Source organism: Bos indicus x Bos taurus, chromosome 8 (assembly GCF_003369695.1).
Source record: "Bos indicus x Bos taurus breed Angus x Brahman F1 hybrid chromosome 8, Bos_hybrid_MaternalHap_v2.0, whole genome shotgun sequence".
Taxonomy (NCBI): Eukaryota; Metazoa; Chordata; class Mammalia; order Artiodactyla; family Bovidae; genus Bos; species Bos indicus x Bos taurus.
In genome coordinates, this window is record NC_040083.1 from 102042747 (window position 1) to 102069255 (window position 26509).

At 44.2% G+C, this 26509-nt stretch overlaps 1 protein-coding gene across 2 annotated transcripts in view; it reads left to right on the forward strand.

Annotated features, from left to right (window-relative positions):
• Positions 1 to 26509, forward strand: part of SNX30 (sorting nexin family member 30) — a 109889-nt gene that overhangs the window by 35084 nt on the left and 48296 nt on the right. The window contains exon 2 of one of the 2 annotated variants that reach the window (XM_027550522.1): positions 14132 to 14323. The exons of the other annotated variant lie outside the window; for it this stretch is intronic. Within the exon in view, the coding sequence (XP_027406323.1) occupies positions 14132 to 14323 (192 nt within the window). The remainder of the gene's footprint in view (positions 1 to 14131; positions 14324 to 26509) is intronic. 2 annotated transcript variants of the gene reach the window in all.

Here is a 26509-nt window from a genome sequence, read left to right on the forward strand (position 1 = left end):
GTCTTTTTGAAAACCTTACATATGGTTGCTACTTTCTTGCCTAAAAGCTTGAAAGTGAAAGTGAAGTCGCTCAGTCGTGTCCAACTCTTTGCGACCCCATGGACTGTATGTAGCCTACCAGGCTTCTCCGTCCATGGGATTCTCCAGGCAAGAATACTGGAGTGGGTTACCATTTCCTTCTCCAGGGGACCTTCCTGACCCAGGGATTGAACTGGGGTCTCTCGCATTGGAGGCAGACACTTTAACCTCTGAGCCACAGGGAAGCCCTACAAGCTTAGCTACTGCCTGTAGGGTGCACCACAAATTCTTAAGCCTGGTATTTGAGATCCTTCAGAGTTTGGAGCTCACCGGCCCTCTAGGCCTTCTTTCCAGCCGCTGCCCCTGGCTCAGCCCACGAGGCCAGACCCCAGCCGTGTCCTTTGCCTCTTAGCCTGTGTCTGTCCTGCCGAGGCGGCGCTCCACACTGGGGACGCCTCAGCCCCACCTCAAGTGGCTCTTCGCTGTGTACACGGGCTTTCACAGGCATTCTCTGTATCCTCCATGCTGCCTGGCCACCTGGATGGGTTGGCCTTACCATTTTCCAGCGAGCATTGGTGAATTCAAGTGGTTTTGTTGCTGCCGCAGAGCTGGTAGGAGGGCTGGGGTGGCAGGGTGCCTCTCTGGAGCCGGCCTCGGAGCGCAGTTACTCTCGCTTTCTCTGGACTCCAGCACAGTGCTGTTCCCTTATTCATGTATGTGTCTCACTAGATCATGTTGCTGTTTGTCCTGGGTCCCTGCCACACCCGCACTCCACCCCGAAACTTGATTCCTCAAATTCCCCTGCTTCTAGAATAGTACCTGGCACTCAGTGGGAACTCGATAAATGTTTGTTTGGATGAAGACATGAATGAGTAGATTTTTTTCTTTCCATATCCTGTAATTTGTGGTTTGAGGGAAGATGGTACCCTGGTAATTAGGCTACTTAAAACGCCTGTGTGTAGGAAAACATCTCTTTTGGCTACAGAAGAAATAGAAAGTGGCCATTATTTTGTCCCATTCCCTCTGCCATCTCACAGAGATTCCTTGAAGTAAGATGCTGAAAACATTTAATTATATCTATTGTAAGAAGGTAATCCTTCAGCTAAATTTTGTCAAACAACAGCTATACCTAAAAGTGGCTTTGAAGAAAGCTAACTCTCCCTTGATCTGTCAGGCCCCACCTCCCCACAACAACCACCTTAACTGAAGAGTAATAATAAGCATCTTTACTGTCGACAGTTGACATCTTTCTCTGTCGTGTGTGAAGTGTAAATGAAAGCATCTTGAGAAATCCTTGTGTCTTGCTGTCTTGTATACTGGCTTCAAGACAAACCTCCGCACCTCCCCACGGGGATGCATACCCTCCAGCCTCTGCTGCACCACCACAGGGAAGCTGCCCGCTTTCTGACTTTGTTTTTATTTATGTGTCATTTTATTTATTTATTTTTGGCTGTGCCTGGCCTTGGTTGCTCTGCAGGCTTCTCTCGAGTTGCGGTGAGCAGGGGCTCCTCTCTTAGTTGCCAAGCTCAGGCTTCTCATTGTGGCGGCCTCTCTCGTTTTTGGAGTGTGGGCTTTAGGCACACGGGCTTCAGGAGTTGCGGTGCAGGGTCTTAGGTGCTCCTCCACCTGTGGGCTGTTCCTGAATCAGGGATCGAACCTGTGTCCCCTGCATTGGCATGTGGATTTGTAACCACTGGACCACCAAGGAAGTCCCTGACTTTGTTTTATCCTCATAGTTCATAGGCAGATAAGGTCGCAGTATTTTTTTTTTCCTGTCATTCATTCCTTGACTTCTTTTATCTGTTTCTGCCCTCTACGTTTGTACCCAGTCTGAAATACTTCCACTCATCCTTATATTAATATTTATAGGGCTCATTTCTGCCTCTGAGCTCAGAACACCCACGTAAGAGGGCCAGACCAACCAGTATGAAGCAGGGGGCCCTTTTCTTGCATGTCCTTCGTTTCTGCCTTTCCACCACTTTCCTTGTCTGGTTACTTAGTTGTGAAACTCTCTTGAGCTGTTTTGGTGTAGAATGTCCTACTCTGGCTTTTTCTTTCACTCCTGGTTGTTTAGTACTGTGATCAGCTGGATGTTGAGTGCCTTCTTATTTTCCAGTAAATCCGTTCTTCATGGAAATAAAGAGAGATCCCCCATGTCCCGGTCCAGTTTGAGTCATGTCAGTAGGAGTGTGGGGATTAGATCTGGAGCAACCAGGTAGCCAGGTAGGTCTCAAGCCTGGAAATGCATCTGTACTTTTGGGTGGGAGGTGGGCACGCTTCAGGCTTCTAAAAAGGATGCCATGGGGATTGTGTATCTCAGGCTTTGAAGAATTTCTCAGAAAACCATCTCTTTTAGCTCCTCTGTGGTTAGATGCAGATTCCTGAATCAACACAACAGTGTTTAATCCACAAGACTAATATTGAGAGAATCGTATTAGGGAAAGAATCCTAATAGATCAACCAACTGTGACCTATTTGAGTACAGTCACATATTTCCTTCTGCTTTGACAAATGCTCACCTCAGGTTAGTTTTAGGCTTGGATGGAGGTTCAAGGGCATCCCTACCCCTAAAGGCAGGGTCTGTGTGTCACAGATCGTTGAACGTGAGAGTACGCAGTTAAGGAGCACAGATCGTTGAGCGTGAGGGTGCTCAGCTAAGGAGCACAGATCATTGAGTGTGACAGTACTCAACTAAGGAGCGATTTGAATTTAGGGAGCTCATGTAAGTTCAGATATACTTCTGCTTCCTTTTTTAATTGAGAGAGACAGTTTAGAAGCAGCAGGGCTTAACTTTATCCCCCATGGGTACCTTTGGGACTCTAAAAATGCTAGGTTCTCTCCAAAAGAAGATTCAGATTTACAGGGGCACGTGCAAAATCTTGCACATTATTTTTGGCATGGGGTGTCTTTGGACTCTAGAGAAAGAGTCCCGATTATGGAGGAATGGTGAGCCTCAGGTCATTTTTGAGGGCAAGACGCTTTTAGTCTTGCTCGGTGCTGCAGGCTGTTTGAAGCACAGCTGAATGGTGTAAGCGTGGCCTTAAGAGTAACCACTTCACTTGAATTGGTGGTGGAGTCTTGCCCTGGTCTGTTCCTCACTTAAATGGTTTTTGTCCTTGGAAAGGGATTTGGTCTGAGGTGATGATTAATCAACAAGTGTTTGATCCCCTAGTAGATATTCAACAATATAAGTATATTGTTTCGTCTCAGTCCTTGTTCTGAAAACCAAGATGCTTCCCTTATCTTTCCGTAGGCGTCTGACTCACTACCTCACATTCTTGAGTGCATTCCACGTGTGCAGTGCTGTGTCAGATGGTAACAAAAATCATGTCAGTTAGGACCAGTTTGTGAGGTGAACAAATGGTACAGTTAAGGAGTGTTATGTGAAGGGTGGGAAAGAACTAACACATGTAAGGGATTATGGTGGCACATTACTTGTGTGTTTCCTTGAATCCTTACACCCTCTGTGTCATAGATGGAGAAACTGGGGCTCAGAGAGATTGAGTACCTTACTCCAGGCCTGGTGAGGAGCAAAGCCAGAATTCAAGCCCAGTCATTTGGACTCTAAGCCCAGGTCTTCTTCCTGCCTTGCCTCTTCTGTTGAAAGACCAGAGGTAGATGGAGTGCGCCGTCTATGGGGTCGCACAGAGTCGGACACGACTGAAGTGACTTAGCAGCAGCAGCAGCAGCAGCAGGGTTGGGAGAGTATAGAAATGAGACCCTTAGACTGAATATCCCCAGCAGGTTTTTTTTTAAATTTTATCTGACTGCACTGGATCTTAGTTGCAGCTCGTGGGATCCAGTTCTCCTGACTAGGGAGCCATCCCAGGCCCAAGCTTGGTGTCTTAGTCTCTGGACCTGGAGGGAAGTGCCCCCAGTAGGTCTTTATGAAACGTTGTTTCTCCTCTGTTGATTGCCACCCGTCGTGTAACTTTTTCTCAGTTGGTCTTGTGGAGCTCTCTATGTGCTCCTGTGCCTCACTCTCATTCTTGTGTGGGGTGTCTGGGTTGTGTGGTGTACCACAGCACTAGGTGAGAGAGCAAAGACCTGACGTCCTCACAGTACTGCCTACGTGACCGGTGACGTGCAACTTCTGAGTCTTTCTTATAAGTGACACAAACAACTTGGATGATCTGAGGGGTTCTCCGCCCCTGCATGATTTTGATGTAGAAACGTCAGGGAGGAATGCCTTTACTGCTGAGCTTTCAGTTGGCAGAATGCATCAAGGTGGAAAGGAAAGAGGTTTTCAAAGAGGTTTTAGAGTCATGTTCTCTTTGTTGGGTACTTTGGCTGAGGTTTAATTCATGTGTTCAGAAAGCTGTCTGCTTGGCCTTTTCATTCCTCTACATCATGCATGTACTTGACCAGCAACAGAGTTACAACCTTTGTGATGTGGGTCCTAGGTATCATTCAGTTAGGGACAAGCTTGCAGAAATACCTCTCCTCCTTCAGCCTGGAATGTGCAGACCAAGCTCTCCCACTATCTTGTTTTTCTGTTCAGCAGATTTTCTTGTTATTCTCGAGTTGCCCCAGCAGCCTTTGCGTGCCTCCCTCATTTTGCATGGACCTCCATTGTATCCCATATTCTTTTGCGTCATAGGTAGAGGTTTTTGTGGCCGTGTGCCCAGCCAGATGGAGTCATCTAAACACAGGTGTCACATCCTCGTAGCTCCCTGTCAGCACTTTGACTAACGTGTGTTAGCTGTTTCACTATGTGGTTGAACAGTATATATCCTCTTTAGAAGGATGGAAAGAGATCATGTTTAAATTCATCTGAGGGTAGGAGAAAAACCTTTCCTCCCAAGAATCGCAGGAATGTCTGAAGAGTCTTAGAAAAAGCTGGTAGTAGACATTGGAAGCTGAGCTGGAGAATGTGGACGTGGGCTCTTGCTCTTCATTTGTAATCTTGTCGGGGGTCGTCTTTTGGGTCAGGCCAATAGAGGATTTTACTTGAAGGGAGTTTTTCTAATAGAAAAGCTGGGGAAACAGTTTCATTTGAGATGACTTTATTAACCTACAAATAATTAAAAGTGATCTCTTAACCCATGTCTAAAGAAGAGTCTTTCCCTTATAAGTAATGCTTCAGAATCCAAAGTGGGAAAATGTAAGTCTGCTCAGGGAAGATGCTAACCTAGAAATCACAGACTGCTGGGCTGTGGGAACTTGGGGATGCTTGTGCAAGCAACCTTGGAGGTCTGGGAGAATATTGGAGATGAGGCTCTAGGGCAGGGGTGGAAAGGAAGGAAGACTGAACTTCTGCTGATGAGCAAGTAAGAGTTCTAGGACTTAGGTCACATGGTTAAGATGAATTTTATGTAACTCTGCAGGGAAAAAAAACAACAACTGTACCTCTTAAAATTCCATGTCCTTTATACACTATTTCCTACCCAGATTTAAAAAAAAAAATTACACAGGCATTTTTGGGACTTCCCTGGTGGTCCAGTGATTAAGATTCTGAACTCCCAATGCAGGGCGGGGGTTGATCTCTGGTCGGGTAACTAAGGTCCTTCGTGCTGCATAGCTCAGCCACGAAATAAATTGCATAGACATTTTTATAATTATATGTATTAGCCTTGCTGTGGTAGTGAACAGCTCCCAAAATACAGAGGTTTGCAGCAAGCATTCATTTCTAGGTCAAGTTATGTGTTGGTGGCTATGAGTCCGTTGCTATGGCTCTTTTCCACAAGTCTCCGTTCTGAAAGCTCAGCCTGTTTGGCACATGCTCGTTGCAGAGGAGGGAAGAGACCATGAGAGCTGATGGAAACATGCCGTGGCTCCTAACGTGTCTGCTCCCATCTGGCGTAGGTCTCATTTGCTCATGCACCATTGGCCGAAACAGGTTACTTAGGGAGTGGGGATGAGCCTTCCTGGGGGCAGTCACTGGCAATAGTGAGGGTATATAATCCTCTTAAAGGTACAGAGGGAATAGCTGTGGACAATAATACAGTCTACCATACGGTTTGGTTTCTGTCCTCTCCTTTGGTCGCTGAACCATGTAGTAAATGCCTTACCTCAGTTTAAAGTGCTTTAAATGCATTTTCTCCCTATTATGGGTATCACAATTTTAGATTAATTTTTGACGAAACCAGCCTTGTGCCAGAAAGTGATGTGGTAGAGCAGCGCGTGTCTGGCTTGAATGGTTGCAGTGCATGGAGCCCTGCCATGCATTGTTGCTTCAGCTCAAATCTCTGGAGCGATATGAATAAAGGGGTGATATTAGGCATCAGAGTCTTGTTTCTGAATTTAATACACATGCCTTCAGGGTTTCATATTGCTTCATTCTTTAAAACTATATTACTGAGATCTAATTCACGTACTCTAAAATTCATCATTTTAAACTATACAATTGAGTGGTTTTTAGTGTACTCACAGCACTGTGCAACCATCATTAATGTTGAATTCTAGATTATTTTGTCACCCAAAAAAGAAACCTCATATTTATTGTGTTCACTCCCATTTCCTCTTGCCTCCAGCCCCTGGCAACCAAAAGTCTGCTTTCTGTCTGTCTAATTTGCCTGTCTGGCTTCTTCATGTAAATGGAATTATACATGTGGCCTTTCGTGTCTGGCTTCTTTCACTTAGAGCAGTGTTTTCAAGATTCAGAGCTGATGTTTTCTGATATATACTCTTTAACATATTTCGGGATCTTTTTTTTCTTAGAGATTTTAATGGAATGAGTGATATTTACCAGTGAATGATGCCAACAAAAACATTTTGGCAGATGTGGACATTATTATATTTGACAATGATCAGTTAATGTAATACATAGCATTATAACTTTCTTAATGTTAAGTAATTTTTGATTTCCTGGAGAATGTTTGACTCGACCCTGATATATTATTTTTCTTTCTTTCTTTTAAAAACCAATTCTTTTCATGTATCATTTGCTGTTACTTTATTGACAAAGTTTACACTTAATCTAATTTCCTTTTTTTGTCCTACTATTTTAATATCAGATATTCTCTGATGGCTCAGACAGTAAAGAATGTGTCTGCAATTCAGGAGACCCTGTTCAATCCCTGGGTTGGGAAGATCCCCTGGAGAAGGGAATGGCTACCCACTCCAGTGTTCTTGCCTGGAGAATCCCATGGATAAAGGAGCCTGGTGGGCTACTGTCCATGGTGTTGCAGAGTTGGACTTGACTAAGCGACTAACACTTTCAGTTTTTCATAGGTAACTCCTGTAATAAAATGATTTGAAACCTTCCTTATTTTTTGAAGTGTTTTGGAGTGTTTGAACAAAACAGAGCTTTTTTCCTTGAGGCTCATTAGAGCTCAGCTATAAAGCCATTGGGACCTAGCTCACCTTTCAGTAAAAGTTCTCTGACCATAGTTCTGAGGTTATTTATTTGTTTAGATTTTCTGCCTCAATTAATTTCTCCTTGGCCATACATTTTCCTGCAAAGTCATTCAAATTTATAGAGACTTACAGATTTATTAACATAGCTATTCATAGCACACCCTTGTAATTTATAATCATACATAGAGGTAAGATTTAAACCATTGTTGCCTGCTCATTTTCCCCTCACTCTTTCTGTATTGATCAGGCTTCCTAAGTTTTAGTTTATGTAATTCATCTTTTAGAAGAATTAAATTTTTGTCTCATTTATAACTTACAAAATTAAAAAAAAAAAAACACAACAACCATTTTTTGGCCAGGCAGCATGTAGGGCCTTAGTTCCCTGACCTGGGATTGAACTTGTGCCCTCTGCCTTGGAAGCTCAGAGTCCTCATCACTGGACCTCCAGGGAGGTCCCCTGTTTGTTTTCAACTTATGCTTTAATTTTTTTATTCCCTCTTCTACTTTCTGTTGACTTTTCTTTTTAAATGAGAGTACAGAGTAAATGTGGACTAAAGTGTACTGTTTCATGGGATAAATCTTTTTCAAATGTATACATTTATCTGCTCTTAAGGACTATTGCTTTCCTCATGTTTCAGCTTTCTTGGGCCTGAATGATGAGTTAATATAGGCTGGATAAACTTTTCGGTTTTCTTGGGTCTAATGAGGTAATACAGGCCCGCTAGTTGCCTCTCACCAGAACAGGTGAGTAATCAGATACCCTGTTTGCACTTAAAGTAACATTTGTCTTCTTGGACTCTAGGTTAAGTTGAGTGACCAGTTGACAGGTCAGTTGAGTGGTCTGTCTGTGGGAAAAAGCCCTAGAAGAAAGCAAGCCAGGGTCAGGGACAGTCAGTTAGGAAGACTTGGCTTGGTTCCTCTGTTGTTTGGGTCCAGTATAGCCTGGCCTCCTCCTCGTTTTAGGTGCTCGCCTCATCTCGTAGCATCCAGCATTTTCAGAGTGTGCGATCTTGCCTCCTCTGTGCGTGGTGGACCCACCCAGGGCAGCTGACTTCATGAAGGTGTAAGCAGGCACCTTCTTGTTCCTCTGACCATTCTCTTGTTCAGGGTGCCTTGAGAGGCTTTGGCAGGCTCTTCTGAAACTAGATCATCGTGGTGCCCACATTTCTCTAACGGTATCAAAAAGAGAAACTGCAGTGTTTTAGCTTGACTTGTTTTCATTACATCCATGTTGGCTCCTAATGCATACTACTTTCTTTCCTAAACCCTGGGTTTAATATAGCAATAGAATTTTACTGGTGACTTCTGTTAGTTTAATAACCTGTCTTGCGGTTGGCTGACCATGATGTTGGATCTTTTAACTGAAATTCTTTGAAAAAGAGGAGTTTCCAGAGTGGCCTAATTATGTATTTCTCTTCCTAAGTAAAAAGGGGCAGCCGGGAGAAGAAATTCTCTTATAACTGAAATTGCATAGTAAGAATTGATCACTTGGAGCAATGAGAAGTTTTTATTTATTTGTCAACTCTGCAGTTGTAACTCTCACAAGGGCTACTGTAGGTAGATCTATTGTTACAGTGAAATATTAACAAAGATGTGGTTAAGGCAGGGACTGTGACTCTAGGTGTAATTTTAATTTTAATTTAGCAGCATTTATTGTCTACTGTGAACCCAGCCCCATAGTCTGTAAGGGTATGCACGAATATGTGCAGACAAGTTGACTTTTTTGTGTGTGTGTATTTTAATAGTGATGTAGAGCCTACCATGTTCCAGGTACTGTTCCAGATGCTCCATATGTTAACTCAGTCTCATTATGCCCATTTTATAAGTGAGGAAATCAGGGCATAGAGAGATTAGGAATTTTCTGAAGTCATAATGATAGTGATAGTGAAGTCGCTTAGTCGTGTCCGACTCTGCGACCCCATGGACAGTAGCCAACCAAGCTCCTCCGTCCATGGTATTTTCCAGGCAAGAATACTGGAGTGGGTAGCCATTTCCTTCTCCAGGGGATCTTCCCAACCCAGGGATCGAACCCGGGTCTCCCGCATTGTAGGCAGGTGCTTTACCATCTGAGCCACCAGGGAAGTGGAACCGGGGTTCAAAACTAGGTAATCTGGCTAGGTTGGCCTGTTTCATTCTCATTCAACTGGCATTTATTGAGTACGTTATATTGGGAAGAGATTGAGTTGGATCATTTCCAAACTCATTCATTCATCAAATACTTACTGAGTACCTACTATGTGTCAGAGAACAGAGGAGTGGACAAGACAATGTCTCTGCTCCTGTGAAACTTATGGACTGGTGGGGAGTCAGACAGATGATCAATTAATATACAGTACGTTTTCAGAGAGAGGTGAGTCCTGCGATGAAAATAAAGCCAGGGAAGGGACTGGAAAATGCTGGAGGGGTGCAGGGCTGTTTTTAGATTTTTGTGGGCTGAGAATGCCTCTCCGAGTGGGTGTCATTCGAGCAAAAACCAGTTTGAGGAGAAAAGCCAGCCCAGTGGCAACAGGAGCAGGGAGAGCCATGTCCAGGCAGAGTGAGCTACAAGCATGAAGGCCCTGAGGTCAGGATAAGCCAAGGCCAGAGTGTGGAGAGCAGGATGAGCTGGGGGGAAGGGGATGATGTCTGGGAGGAGGTCAGAGACAGTGGTAAGATCATGCTGGCCCTGGTGGGTTATGGGAGGGAATCTGGATTTTATTCTGAACGTGAGTGGATGGAAGTCTTGGAGAGTTTTGAGCCAGTGTGTGTATGTGTGTGTGTGACATGTTTTGAATGACATTTTTCAGAGCACATTCTGGCTGCAGTAAGGAGGACTGACCATAAGATAGCAGCAAGGAAATAGGAGGCTTTTGCGTTGAGCCAAGGGGCTGTCTCACTTCTCCCGTCCTGTAATTTACGCTAGTTGCGAAGGCACGGCTCTCCCACAGTACCTGCTCAGGTCTCAGTGAAGCAGACACGCTGCCGGAGGACTCCAGGGGCAGAGGAATCAGGTCACTGTGTCCACCTGACCCCCTGCCCTTCCTCGGAAGATTTTCATATATTCTCTTTACATTTGTTCCTCATGGGGACAGTATCTTGAGAGGGGTTATCTGGGGAATAATGTATTCAGACCCTAAGGGAAAATGCTTGCATTCCTGGATTTGTTTTAAAAACAGATGCTTCATGTTTACCCAGAAGGATTTATGGCCTGAAAATGGAGACAGGGGACAGTGTTGGGTTGGGAAACACAAAAGGGATTCAGCTCAATCACACCCTTGACCCCAGAAGCCTGGGCTCAACTCAGCAGAGTGATGACTGGCTTCCATACGTTTGAACACAGTCCTCAACTTTTCGAGTCTGCTTCCTTATTGGTAGAGATAGTGTTTGCTTGCTAACCTCACAAGGCTGACGCAGGGGGCAGTGAAATAAGAATGTGGAAGCCCTATGCACAGATGTGCTGTGGAACTCGAGGACCGTAGCTTCCCTTTTTAGAAAATTCCAGGCATATCGCTCATTGGCTGTGCATATATGCTCAAATAACACCCCAGGGAACACATGTAGGATAGGCACGGGTGTTTTTCCTAGTCGTGTAGTTTCAAAGGAGAGAATCTGCTATGTGACAGGGTCTGGTTGACGTGCTCTTGTCCTCCCCAAACCCCACTGACTTGAGAACTGAAGTTCCCACTCTCCATCCAAGACTTTTTAGACCTTCTTGTGGGCTCTTCCTGGAGGGTTTTTGACTCAGGTCCCCAGAACAAAGGTTAGGGGAGCTGGCTGGAGTCATGGGGGGACCTGCAAACAAACAGATAATCACGCACACACGCAAACAAGGCACAGTTACAGAGGCTGCACAGTGCTTGTGGGAAAGCTACATATGTAAATAAATGATTAAAACTATGAAAGTTGCTTCCATGGATGTATCTTTAAGGTATTGAGAAGGGAGTGGCTGTTCTGCCTGGGCATGGATCTAGGAAGAATTCCAAGAGGGGGTCATTTGGGCAGATTCCTGTGAGATCCTTGGAGCCCCCTGCATAGAAAGAGGGGTGTGTATATGCCGTGCAAGCCATGATGAGGAATATGAAATAGCATAGTGAGTTCCAGGATCAGTTCAGGCCAGATTGTGGAACATTGCCGTCTGAGCTGATGTTGGCTTATCTGACTGAAGGTTTTGAATTCTTTTATTCTTTTGTGCAGTGTTTAGCCGTAGGTGATGAAGCTTTTCTGAGGCCCAGTGAGCTAGAGTTGATTAAAAATAAAAAAAAAAAAAATCAGAGGGGAGCCCCTCAATGCCTAGTTGAGTGTCTTGCCTGAGGTCAGCGTTTAAATATTTACAGAAGAGATAAAGATGTGATGGTTGTCTCAGAGCTCCAGAGATGTCCTCTCCTGGATCCCTAGACCCTGTGTTAGGGACACTGCATGCCCCGTGGCATCAGTGTGCTGAGAAAGCAGTTTGCAGGATACTGCTGCATCAAGGTTCTGTGGTCCACACAAGAGCAGCTGCTGAGGGGCTTGCCTTCCCAGCTAACAAGCCCCTTGGCTGGGAAGTGGAGGGGTGGGGTCCATTCCCATTGAGTATCTTCTGTGAAATGCTGCCCTTTCAGAAATTACAAAAGTATTTTTGATGGCATATGTTAAGAATGTGATTAAATTATCTGTGGTCAGGGAGACAAAGGAAGGTGCTTTTTTAATTTACTTTCCGTCACCCATGGAGTTGGGTAACATTGCCCTTGACCCCAGGCCGTGCTTCCCTCCGCCTTGTTCCAGACCCTGTTCCCAGATGTGCCATGTTCAGCTGGAGCTCGTGGATACGATGGCTTGGTTGACTTTTCATTTCCTGTATGTTCTTTTCTCTGGGGGCTAAGTCATATCCAGCCTGCACACAAGGAGACCTCATTCAGGGGAAGCACCTCCCCACCCGCAGCCTGTGATCCGACTGCCCCACAGGCCAGGAATGCAGACAGCATTCCTGACCAGGCCCTTTGCTTAGTATCATGTCATTTCTTGCCATATTCCTTAGTCTTTGCCTTCTAATTATTCCAAGGTGACATTCACATCTGCTAGGACAGGGTTTTGTTCTCTTGTCAAATCTTAAAACCAGAAAAGCAGCAGTAGCATAAGGTAACTGGAAGAAAAGCAGAAAAGGTAACTGGAAGGCTACATATTTTTTGATATTAAAGGGACATAATTGATTCAAGTGGCTTCCTGCTGAGACCTAAGAAGAAAGAAGTCCCTAAGTTTTTAACCTTTCCTTCCCTTTCTTTTCTGGTATTTGCTCTCCCCACCTCCTTTAAGCTTTTCTGTTGTGGAAAATTTTAAACAAATATGGAAGAGGAGAGAATTTTTAATGAATCTGCAAGTACCAGCTTCAATAATGATCAACTTTGGTGCATCTTGACTCTTTGTGACCCCATGGACTGTTGTCTACCAGACTCCTCTGACTGTGGAATTCTCCAGGCAAGAAAGAATTCTGGAGTGGATAGCTATTCCCTTCTCCAGGGGATCTTCCTGATTCAGGGACTGAAACCGGGTCTCCTGCTTTGCAGTTTGTTTACTGTCTGAGCCACCAGGGAAGCCCATTACCCACCTGCTGCTGCTGCTGCTGCTAAGTCACTTCAGTCGTGTCCGACTCTGTGGGATCCCACAGACGGCAGCCCACTAGGCTCCTCTGTCCCTGGGATTCTCCAGGCAAGAACACTGGAGTGGGTTGCCATTTCCTTCTCCAATGCATGAAAGTGAAAAGTGAAATTGAAGTCGCTCAGTCGTGTCTGACTCCTAGCGACCCCATGGACTGCAGCCCACCAGGCTCCTCCGTCCATGGGATTTTCCAGGCAAGAGTACTGGAGTGGGTTGCCATTGCCTTCTCCGATTACCCACCTATCTGTCCTTAATTATTTTAAAACAAATGTTAACACCACACATTCTATCATTTAATCTATGAATACCATAGTTACATGTTACTAAAAGATGAAGACTTTGTAAAATCATCATACTTTCATTACCACACCTAATAATTCCTTCATGTCATCAAATAATTATTTGATATTAAAGTTTTCCTGAGTATCCAAAAATGTTTTAATCCTATGTTTTAATCAGGACCCATTGCAATTGTTGATAGATCTCTTGAATTTCTTTACATCTATTGGTGTTCTTTCTATCTCTTTCTCTTTTTTCTCCTTGCAGTTTATTTATTGAAAAAACTGGATCTTTAGTTCTCTTTAGTGTCACAGAGTGTAGACTCTGCTTATCTTGTCCTTATAGATTGTTTTAACATGCTCCTCGCTCCTCTGTGTTTCCTGTAAATTGATGTGGTGCTTTGTTCGGGATATAGATTCAGTTTTCTGGGAAGCATGCTTACTAGGTAATGGTGTGACTTATTCCAGGTATGTAATGTTTAATTATCTCTTTGTGATGGTTGGTTGAGTTTTCAAATGTGTCAGGTATTTAAGAGGGTTCTGGCCCTTTAATGTACACCTGGGCCCAAGCGGTGGTCTTGAGAAAGTGGGGAAATGAGAGACTGTGGCGTGCTCAGAAGTTCCTTCTCTGTCCAAGTCTGATGATGCAGGTGGCTCTTAGGTTCTCCGTCCCTGAACTGTTGGTTCCTGCAGCGCTGGGAGATGAATCAACAGGATTTGGTGGAGAGTGCTGCCTGTTGTGTGTTTCTTGTGGTCATAAAAGACTCTGTTCACTTAAGAAATGTTAAGAAAGGAGAGGATCAGATTCTCCGAAAGTTTTTTTTGTATTTAAAGGTGTTTCTCGGTTTGGCCCCACCAGCCGCTTTCGCTGGTGTTCTCGAGTGTCTCAGCTCACGTGTAAGGTGATTCTTTTCTTCCCTCAGGATCTCATTTTGCCCAATGGTGGTACTCCAGCAGGCACGGCGAGTCCAGCTTCTTCATCTTCCCTTCTCAACAGACTTCAGCTTGATGATGACATGGATGGTGAGACCAGAGACCTCTTTGTCACGGTTGACGACCCCAAGAAGCATGTCTGTACAATGGAGACCTACATCACGTACAGGATCACCACCAAAGTAGGTCCCTGTGTCCTCGTCCGCCTGTGTGCACTGCTTGGAGAAGCCGTCCTGCCGCCGTGATCCCTGCCCTTTCCTTTTCCCTCGTCCGCACAACTCTGTTCACCTTTATCACAGCTATGGGTACAGCTTTTTCAGAGAGTGGATATATTCAGATTTAAAAGGGTTATATGCAAGTTTTTTCTTTTATCTTAAAATGAAGGAGAAATTGTGACTCCAGTCTTGCAAATTTAGTCATAAAAAGTAAGACACTTACTTTCTATGGGGATAGTGTTTAACATGTTAATATCTCATTACTTTCTCTCTCTCTCTCTCTTTTTTTTTTTTTTTTGGCTGCACTGTGTAACATGTGGGATCTTAGTTCCCCAAACAGGGATTGAACCTGAGCCTCCTAGACTGCCAAGGAAGTCCCAGAATCTCTTTACTCTTGAAATTTATGAGTCCTTGTATCAGCCTGAAGTTCTGTGATGAGACCATGATTTTAATCTGGTGTCATTAGACTTGATGTCAAAAAAGGATGGGAACTAATATCTATTGACCTTCTGCCATGTGCCACTGTTTAACTGCCTGGTCTTTTCTGCGCTGGTTGACATTTGAAAGTTCGTGCGGGTGTACATGCACATGTGCTGACATGGTTTCCCCCATCTCTTTTGCCACTGGGTAATATTCCGCAGCATCGCCAGGTGCTTCAGTGTGTATTGTCCTCGGAGGTCCTAGGTTGATACATGTATTCCCATGAGTCATTTCTAGCTACTCATTTTTTTCCCCCTTGTTGTTGTTCAGTCGCTAAGTCGTGTCTGACTCTTTGCGACCCCATGGACTGTAGCCAGCCAGGCTCCTCTGTCCATGGGGTTTCCCAGGCAAGAATACTGGAGTGAGTTGCCATTTCCTTCTCCGGGGGATCTTCCTGACCCAGGGATCGAACCTGCATTTCCTACATTGCAGGTGTGTTCTTTACCACTGAGCCACCAGGGAAGCCTTGGAAAAACCAGAACTTTGACTATATGTACCTTTGTTGGCATTTTTCACCCTGGGGTCAACTTATTTTTTAGCCTGTAGTCAGTGAAATGCAAAACCTGGTTTTCTTGCATTTGTACTCTAAACAGCTGAATGACAAGGTGACCACCTTGCTGGCACAGCAGCGCTCGCCTGTCTTGACGCGTCCCCGCCCCTTCTGTCCTCCGCCTGCACTGTGCCTCCCTGTCATCAGGCTCTCAGGCTGACGCGGTCCTGCAGCTCACCACGCTCTTCTCTGCCTCCTCTCTGCCTCCCTTGGCCCCTTTCTCTGTGGTGCTCTTACTTCTGCCTCTTTTCCTGGGGTTATTTTATTTTCTCTTAAGTCAGGATTATCTCAGAATGATCTCTTCCAAGTTCCAATCCTACATTTTCCCTTGGCTTCAAGGACAACACCTCAAGGCTGAACTTGTTGCAAGGTTTAGTTTTTTACTTCTTACTGTGAATTCCACTTCTGACCTCAAATCAGAGTCCTTTTCTTCTCCTGTGTCAAATAGTGACACCAGGTTTAATACCTTGGTGATTCATCTGGAGCCTTATTTCTGAGTGTTATATAAAAAGGATGCTTAGGGATATGTGAAAAGGAGAAAAGGATGGATGTATCCATCTGAATGCAGAGTTCCAAAGAATAGCAAAGAGAGATAAGATAGCCTTCCTCAGTGATCAATGCAAAGAAATAGAAGAAAACAATAGAATGGGAAAGATTAGAGATCTCTTCAAGAAAATTAGAGATACCAAGGGAACATTTCATGCAGAAGATGGGCACAATAAAGGACAGAAACAGCATTGTCCTAACAGCAGAAGATATTAAGAAGAGGTGGCAAGAATACACAGAAAAACGGTACAAAAAAGATCTTCACGACCCAGATAATCACGATGGTGTGATCACTCACCTAGAGCTGGACATCCTGGAATGTGAAGTCAAGTGGGCCTTAGGAAGCATCACTACGAACAAAGCTAGTGAAGGTGATGGAATTCCAGTTGAGCTATTTCAAATCCTAAAAGATGATGCTGTGAAAGTGCTGCACTCAATATGCCAGCAAATTTAGAAAACTCAGCAGTGGCCACAGGACTAGAAAAGTTCAGTTTTCATTCCAGTCCCAAAGAAAGGCAATGCCAAAGAATGCTCAAACTACTGCACAATTGCACTCATCTCACATGCTGGCAAAAAAGAAAGAAAGAGGGAAGGAAGGGAAGAAAAGAAAGAAAGAAAGAAAGAAAGAAAGTGAAGTCACTCAGTTGTGTCCAGCGTTTTGCAACCTCATGGACTGTAGCATACCAGGCTCCTCTGTCCATGAGATTTTCCAGGCAAGAGTATTGGAGTGGGTTGCCATTTCCTTCTCCAGGGGAACTTCCCAACCTAGGGATCGAACCCAGGTCTCCTGCATTGCAGGCAGATGCATTACTGTCTGAGCCACCAGGGAAGCCCACATGCTGTTAAAGTAATGCTCAAAATTCTCCAAGATAGGCTTCAACAGTACGTGAACTGAGAACTTCCAGATGTTCAAGCTGGATTTAGAAAAGGCAGAGGAACCAGAGATCAAATTGCCAACATCCCTTGGGTCATAGAAAAAGCAGGAGAATTCAAAAACAAATTTACTTCTGCTTCATTGACTATGCCTTTGACTTTGTAGATCACAACAAACTGGAAAATTCTTAAAGAGATGGAAAACCAGACCACCATACCTGCCTTCTGAGAAACCTGTATGTATGTCAAGTAGCAACAGTTAGAACTGGACATGGAACAACGGACTGGTTCCAAATTGGGAAAGGAGTATATCAAGGCTGTATATTGTCAACCTGCTTGTTTATGCAGAGTACATCATGCAAAATGCCGGGCTGGATGAAGTACAAGCTGGAATCAAAATTTCAGAGAGAAATATCAATAACCTCAGATATGTAGATGACACCACCCTTATGGCAGAAAACGAAGAGGAACTAAAGAGCCTCTTGATGAAAGTGAAAGAAGAGAATAAAAAAGCTGGCTTAAAACTCAACATTTAGAAAGATTATGCTAAGATCATGGCATCTGGTCCCATCACTTTATGGCAAATAGATGGGGAAACAATGACAGTAACAGACTTTATTTTCTTGGGCTCCAAAATTACTGCAGATGGTGACTGCAACCGTGAAATTAAAAGATGCTTGCTCCTCTGAAGAAAGGCTATGACCAACCTAGACAGCATTTTAAAAAGCAGGGATTACTTTGCCGACAAAGGTCCATCTAGTCAAAGCTATGGTTTTTCCAGTAGTCGTGTATGGATGTGAGAGTTGGACCATAAAGAAGGCTGAGTGCTGAAGAATTGATGCTTTTGAACTGTGGTGCTGGAAAAGACTCTTGAGAGTCCCTTGGGCTGCAAGGAGATCCAACCAGTCAATCGTTAAGGAAATCAGTCCTGAATATTCATTGCAAGGACTGATGCTGAAGCTTTAGTACTTTGGCCACCTGATGTGAACAACTGACTCATTGGAAAAGACCCTGATGCTGGGAAATATTGAGGGCAGGAGGAGAAGTGGACAACAGAGGATAAGATAGTTGGATGGCATCATCAACTCGATGGACGTGAGTTTTCGAAAGCTCCGGAGTTGGTGATAGACAGGGAGGCCTGGCGTGCTACAGTCCATGGGGTTGCAAAGAGTCAGACATGATTGAGTGACTGAACTGAATGAACTGAGGGATATTTGTGGATGAGAGAGGACAGATGGGAACACGGGTTCCCAAACACCTGCTCTTGTCCAGGACCCCCACTCCTGGTGAGATTATCAAGCAGAGTTAATGGTCCGAGGATGAGGTTGTACAAATACTTTATTGCTTTGACTCCCAGGCCTACTTCAGATTTCTGATGACAAAAACTGGCCAAAGTACAGAGTTGCTTTTCCTGAGCTCAGATGAACCTATGGCTGGGAGACAATGCAGGCAAAGTGTTCCCCACCCAGGTCTAAGTCATGGGTATCTTATCTCTCCATTTGTGGAGAGCAGCCTTCTCAGGGCTGGCAGATCCTAGCAGTTTTCTCTACAACTTCTAGAAGATAACATCATAATATAGAGAATTACTGAGCATTTCCCACATGCTGTACTTTTTTTTTTTGCAGTCAGAACCCTTCAAATTTTATATAACTAATATGTACCCATTACAGAGAAATTAAAAAACTCAAGTAAGTTAAAACAATAAAATAAAAAAACACAAGCTCACCAGCAAGAAATAATGATTTAGAATTCTCTGAACTATTTGTCTCTATCCATTCACAAAAATGAGTATTTTGCTAGTGGCCAATTCACTTAATATGTTGCAAATGTCTTTCTCTGCTAGTAAATGCCAGTGAGCACACTTTTATGCTATCATTTCTAAGAGTGCAGCAGTATCCCATTCTGTGGATGAGCTGTCATTTATTTTGTGCGAAGTGCTTTAAATATATCACCCATTAATCCTTACAAAGTAGGTACTGATAGTATTCTTACTTTTGCAAATGAGGAACCTAAGACACAGCAATAATTGAGAAAATTGCTCAAAGACATGCAGCTAACATGTGTTGAAACTTAAACCCAGATCTGTCTTGTGCTGTGCTTTCAAAAAGCATGATTTTCCAGAAAGTCCCACCCCCACTCCCCCAACACTGTGGTGTCTACTACCATGGTCTGACTGTTGAAACTGATGATAAATTGAAAGTAGACTGGGTGTTAGAAGTAGAGAGGCGCCTTCTGCTCCCTTTAGAAGCCATCCTCTTCTTGACTTTTATCCCATCACCAGATAGTCATCACTAAAGCTTTTTTGTTGTTCAGTTGCTAAGTCGTGGCCTACTCTTTGCGACTCCATAGACTGCAGCAGGCCAAGCTCCTTGTCCTTCACGATCTCCCAGAGTTTGCTCAAATTCATGTCCATGGAGTTGGTGATGCTATCCAACCATCTTATCCTCTCTCACCCCCTTTTCCTTTTGCCTTCAATCTTTCCCAGCATCAGGGTCTTTTCCAATGAACTGGCTCTTCCCATCAGGTGGGCCAAAGTATTGGAGCTTCAGCATCAGTCCTTTCAATGAATATTCAGGACTGATTTCCTTTAGGATTGACTAGTTTGATCTCTTTGCAGTCCAAGGGACTCTCAAGAGTCTTCTCCAGCACCACAATTCAGAAGCTTCAGTTCTTTGGCACTCAACTTTCTTTATGGTCCAGCTCTCACATCTGCACATGACTATTGGAAAAACCGTAACTTTGATTATACGGACCTTTGTCAGCAAAGTGTTGTCTCTGCTTTTTAATACGCTGTCTAGGTTTGTTATAACTTTCCTTTCAAAGAGCAAGCGTCTTTTAATTTCATGGCTACAGTCACAATATGCAGTGATTTTGGAGCCCAAGGCTTATGCCCCAATTAATTCCTCTCTTCAAATGCCTCAGTGGTCAAAAGAGGCTAAATGCTGCTGAGGTCAAGTTATATATAAGTATTACAAAGTGAATGTTAGATTTAACGACAAGAAGGCTGTTGATGACTAAGGTGAGAGCAGTTTCACTGCAGTGGTGGTACAGCACCCCGTTTGGCAATGAAAGTCAACGAGAGAAAGAACAACGGCTGTAGTGGGGTTGTGGCTTTGATGGGAGAGGCATTTTGTTAGGATGGAAGAGACTTGTATAAGTGCCACGTGGCCAATGTTGGTAGAGAAGAACTGGGTCAGAGGTTGGAGGTAAGGATGGAAGCCACTGAGGAGGGGAGAGAGTCCTGAGCAGAACTGGGGGAAGGAACAGCCTCCATTGAGGGAGCCTACTTTTCCCATTGTTTCTGGAGGAAAACGGAAAGTAGGAGTTTTTTGTGGCAGGAAGTTGAGGGATTTTTTGCTTATATCCGCAGTTTTCCCATGAAGAGATAACCAAGTCTTTACAAAGAGTGAAGGGGGAGGTTTTGAAGTGGGGCTTAGAAGCTTTCAAAACTGCATTAACTCAGGAAAAATGGGGAAGAGACTTGACTAAGGAAGTATCCAGAGATTGCTTGGCAGTGTTGCGGGTCCAGTTGTAGAATTCATGGTTTCCGTGTGTTTCCCTGATTTTGTTTTTCCTTCAGACAGTGCCTAAGTCTGGAAAAGCAGGCAGTAGGTGGTTGCATTTTTGCCAGAGCTGCTTAAATGATGGGCTTCCCAGATGGCGCTAGTGGCAAAGAACCTGCCTGCCAGTGCAGGAGACATGAGAGACGCGTGCTCTATCCCTTGGTTGGGAAGGTCCCCTGGAGGAGGGTATGGCAACCCACTCCAGTATTCTTGCCTGGAGAATCCCGTGGATGGAGGAGCCTGGAGGGCACAGTCCACAGGGTCCCAAAGAGTCAGACAGGACTGAAGCGACTTAGCACGCACGCACTCGTGAATGACAGCTTGGAAGGGGTTTAGGATATCAGCAGGTCAGAGGTTGAAGTGATTCATCGTGGAACTAATGGCTGAATAAGGAAGAAAGTGAAGACAGGAGTGGATGGATTGTCAGGAACTGTAGATCCCGAGGCTGAATAAACAAGGGTCCTGGGAAATGGAAGAGTCTGTACTGTAGGAGGTGCCAGTTAGTATGGGAGATACCTGAATTTCAGCATGATGGCAACATCTGTGGAGCGGCCGTGGGCATGGGGTAAGGCGCTGTTGGCTTGGAGGTGAGTGTTGTGTGTGGGAACACCTGGGTCTTGAGGGCAGCCCGGTTACGAAGCCTGAGAGCCTGGTGCTGTCAGGGAGTCAGCAGAAGGGCCGGTGTGTCAGCGGGTGACAGTGTGAGGAGAGGCAGAGAGGTCTGTGTCCTGATGGCAGGGGCCTCGCTAGGACTTTCGGGGGCCGTGGCAGAGTGGGAGGAGTGAGCTGGCTGTCACCAGTGGCTCTCGGTCTTGCTCACAGAGGTTTGTGAGATGTGAGAACGCCTGCAGCTTTCCACCTGACGGCACAGCAATGTGGAGGGCGGGGTATATTCTCAGGGGAGAGCCAGCTTTCAGGATTCGAGCAGGTCGGGGAACTGCAGGACGTTGTTACTTAAGGAACAGGAGTCCCAGGGAACCAGGTGGGAAGATCTAAGGAGGAGGTAGATGGAAGCTCAGAGGGAGTCAGCCAGAAGCCTCTTCAGGTATCGTTTCAGGTGTGCTGAGCGCCTCGGGGCTTTGAAGCAGAATGAGATGCTGCTGCTGCTGCTAAGACACTTCAGTCATGTCCGACTCTGTGTGACCCCATAGATGGCAGCCCACCAGGCTTTGCCATCCCTGGGATTCTCCAGGCAAGAACACTGGAGTGGGTTGCCATTTCCTTCTCCAGTGCATGAAAGTGAAAAGTGAAAATGAAGTCTCTCAGTCGTGTCCGACTCCCAGCGACCCCATGGACTGCAGCCCACCAGGCCCCTCCGTCCATAGGATTTTCCAGGCAAGAGTACTGGAGTGGGGTGCCATTGCCTTCTCTGAGAATGAGAGGAGCTGGCTACCATTTGATAAGGGAAGAGGTCCTTTCTACAGGGAGGGAGTTGCTTAGGCTTCTTAGGATTCAGCTGTGGCCTAGATAGATGGCATTTATTACAAAAGACTGAATCTCTCTAGAGTGAAAGGACTGTAAATTTTGAATTTAATGAAAAGTCTTGGGAGAAGCTTCAGTCCACAGTCACTGGGCCCATCAGCCCCTAGGGAATAAAGAGGCGTTCTTCTGTGGGAAGGTGAGGCCCGGGGGACTGGGTGAGCTCCTGGGTGGTTGATTTTACTGTGGCTCTGTGCTGTAGTCTTCCAGAGTGTTAACAAAACGGGGTGGAGATGCTTAAGAATGACCAAGGAGATACTCGTAGGGTGCAACGGTGAAAGTGGATATTCTTCGTTACCACTCCTGTGCTCAGTTGCCTATTTGTAGATCTGACTTTAGGTGTGTACACATGATCTGGTGGTCTTTGTGGAACATTCTAGACTGTGGAACACAGTAAGGTGTGAAGTGGTTGCCTCTCATCATGGGATTGTGGGTGTACACTTCCTTTTTTATTGTTTTGTTGACTACAGATACTAGAAAATAGACATAAACACTTGTTAGTACTTTATTTTTATTTCTGAGTTAGACCCTGAATTTCAGAGAGGAAAATTTTATTACAGACTCAGAGTTGGGGTTTTATTGACCTGCATCTTTTACGAGCACTACGTGTCTTACAACAGACTAGATTTCCCTCCAGAAATTCACAGTAATGTCTGTGGCCCAGTTTTAACAAGCATGCAGAATTCCAAGGTGAGTGCGTGTTGCTAGCCTCGTTCTCAGCTCTACTTTTTATTTCTGTCCTTATTTTTCCTCTATCTTGCTCACCTACTTCTAATTTATGTCACTTGATCATATTCCAAGTATCACTATATCTTTTCTAGAACAAGTGGTAAAAAGTAAAATAAATTTTGGGTCAGCAATTGTGAGCATCCTTTCTGTTTTATGATGATTTTTTTTTTTAATGTTACTGCTTTCCAAAGCATCAAACAAGTTTCACTGATTTCTTAAGTCCTCTGTCCTTAAATGAGTTATTTTTTTAAATGAGCAGGTTTTTTGTAACTATTAAAAGTATTATAGGAGAATATTAGAAAGTTTGGAAGTAAAGTTGAATGTAAAGTAGATAGTTGTCATTATCAGTTCTAGATTTTTCTTCTAACTTTTTATGTCCAAAATTTTAATACCAATGAAATCATACACAATTTTGTATCCTGCTTTTTCGGAGAAGGCAATGGCACCCCACTCCAGTACTCTTGCCTGGAAAATCCCATGGACGGAGGAGCCTGGTAGGCTGCGGTCCATGGGGTCACTAAGAGTCGGACACGACTGAGAGACTTCACTTTCACTTTTCACTTTCATGCATTGGAGAAGGAAATGGCAACCCACTCCAGTGTTCTTGCCTGGAGAATCCCAGGGATGGGGGAGCCTAGTGGGCTGCTGTCTGTGGGGTCGCACAGAGTCCGACACGACTGAAGCGACTTAGCAGCAGCAGCAGCAGCATTGGAGAAGGAAATGGAAACCCACTCCAGTGTTCTTGCCTGGAGAACCCCAGGGACGGGGAGGCTGGTGGGCTGCCGTCTATGGGGTTGCATAGAGTCGGACACGACTGAAATGACTTAGCATCCTGCTTTTTTCCTTAAAACTATATTGAAACATTTTTGTTGTTAAAAACGTCTTGTAGGCATGATTACTGATAACCGTAGAATAATTATACCATAATTTCCTTGACCATTTTTTTTATTGTTGGATGTTTAGTTTCTTTGAATTTATTTTAAATGATATTGCAGTGAACATCATTATACAAATATCTTTGCCACAATTTTAAAAAGTATTTTCTAATGATAGAGCCCTAGACATAGAATAGTAGCAGTTAAAGACAAATATATAAAGGGCTTCCCAGGTGGCACGTGGTGAAGAATTTGTCTGCCAATACGGGAGACTCAGGGGATGCGGGTTCAGTTCCTGGGTGAGGAAGATCCCCTGGAGAAGGAATGGCAACCTGCTCCAGTATTCTTGCCTGGAAAATTCCATGGACAGAGGAGCCTGATGGGCTATACAGTCCATGGGTTTGCAAAGGGTCCGACATGACTGAGTGACTGAACGCACACACACGCACACACACATAAGCCACAAATAAAGGAGATAATTAAGATAATTTTGAAAAGCTTACAATGAGGGCAGCCTTCTTACCAGTGACACTAAAAGTAGTAACCCTACAGGGGAAAAATGGATAAATTTGACTGTTTAATGATTTTAAAAATTCTGTGTAATAAAAGCTATTTGGCAATCATGATAGGTTGCTGCAATCATGATAGGTATTTGGTTTAATTATGGTATATCCATGTGGATTAAAGATGATTATATAGATCTGAACTTGTTGATATAGAAAGATATCTGATGTATTAAAGAGAGAGAAAATATGAGTGACTATGCATAGAAAAAAACATGGAAACCATAATATAATTGCATTTTTTCTCTGTTTAGAGGGATTATGGTTTTTATTTTATATTACTTTAATTTTCCTGAAGTTTAAAAATAAATGTGTCTAGTCTAAATAAGAAGGAAAAACAAACAAAAAAAACAAAAGCAATTGCCTGAAAGTAAAATTGGTTACAGCAGAAATAAAACTTGTGTTTCATCATACATACTACTTTTTGTGGTTATCAAAGATTGATTTCAAAGAGTAGAAATGTTGCATAGACTATAATTCAATGAAATGGTTTTGCAAACTATAATAAAGAGGAGCAACCAGTTGATATCATTTAACATTTAGGAGGGCAGAAAGCAGAGCCCTTTTACCAGTTCTGTTTACAATGAAAAGGAGTGGCATTAATTTGTCATCTTTAAAAATCTACTTCTCATGAGCCCATAATCATTGGCAAGTCCCCAGACAGAGTCTGTTGGGGGCACTCTGCAGGGGCTTGAAGATCTTCCATTCCAACTGCCTTCCTATCGTTGAGGGAACTGCGCCTCTGGGAGTCTTGGTGGCATCCTGAGATGCTGGGACTGCTCATGCCCTGCTTCTGGTGCAGTGCCTTCCTACCATTGAGGGAACCGCGCCTCTGGGAGTCTTGGTGGCGTCCTGAGATGCTGGGACTGCTCATGCCCTGCTTCTGGTGCAGTGCCGGGCTTTGCTGTTATCATTCTTGTTGTTCAGTTGCTCAGTTGTGTCCGACTCTGTGACCCCGTGGACTGAAGCACACCAGGCTCCTCTATCCTCCACTGTCTCCTCAAGTTTGTTCAAACTCACCTCCTTTGAGTCGGTGGTGCTATCCAATCGTCTTGTCCTCTGCTGCTCCCTTCTCCTGTTGCCTTCAATTTTTCCCAGCCTCTAGGGGACTTCCCTGGTGGCTCAGAGTTTAAAGCATCTGCCTCCAACCTGGGAGACCCAGGTTCAATCCCTGGGTCGGGAAGATCCCCTGGAGAAGGAAATGGTAACCCACTCCAGTATTCTTGCCTGGAAAATTCCATGGACAGAGGAGCCTGGCGGGCTACAGTCCACGGGGTCGCAAAGAGTCGGACACGACTGAGCAACTTCACGTCACTTCACTTTTGTAGCATCAGGGTTTTTTCCCAGTGAGTTGGCTCTTTGCATCAAGTAGCCAAAGTGCCAGGCTACTGCCCATGTTTCTGTCAGCCTTGTGCCTAAAGATTCATAAATAGTGATTTCGATTTAAGTTTTTTCCTTCTCCCCTCTCTCTCTCTCTCTAGTTCTACAACACTGATTCCTCTGGGGAGTCTTCTAATAAATCATAAATGCCTAATTAAACAAACGTGCCCATGTCTCCCGCTCCTGCCTCTGCTTCACAGGGGAAGGTTGTGTTTCACGGGCATATGCTGGTGTGCAGAACTTTGACAAGGGGAAAAGAGGCAGAAAGAGTTGGGGTTTTGTCCAAGATCGAGTCCTTTGACTTCACAGTTTTGCTCAGTCTGTGAGCCTGGCTTCTGGGGAGGATGAAATCATAATTTTTGATGCCAGAGCTGTTCAGTGGCTGCTTCTGTGATGGATGACTCTTGTTTATGTGTTTTTAAGGTTTTCTTGGTTCCATGGATTAAAACAGACTTTTGATGTGAAAGAGTTCAATAAGTTTATAAAAGATAGCTTGAGCCATTTTTATTTTGTGCTTTAAATTCTGAGAACTATGACTGTCATATAGTCGGTACCCTCACAGGGAAAAGTGGTGTATCTGAGACATAATTTTGGTTTGGACTAATTAATGAACGAAAATCTTGCTTTGGTATAAATTTATTATATTTAGTATTGGTTTTTATTGTTAAGTGTTGAAATCACATTTCAGAAAACTTATATTCAGGGAAGGGGATGTGATTAATATTTTTTCTGCCAAAAAATGATATTTTAGTATTATTTCCTTCTAGAGTAAAAAAAAATCATCTAAAATGCAGTATAGTTTCAGGCTTATGGTCCTGGCAGGATATGGCAGAGTAGGCGAAACCTTTTCTATTTTCATCTAATCTGGTTCCTAAATGAGCAGGTAATCTGTTATCTCTACTTTTTGTTTTTCCTCTGCCTTTGACAAAACCTGTCAGCATATTTAGCAGAAGGTGGAAACATTTTTTTTTAAAAACAGAGTCACAGATTTGGATTCTCAGCGGAATTACTCTGTGTGTGTGTTATTCGCTTCAGTTGTGTCCGACTCTTTGCGACCCCGTGGACTGTAGCCCTCCAGGCTCCTCTGTCCATGGAATTCTCCAGGCAAGAATACT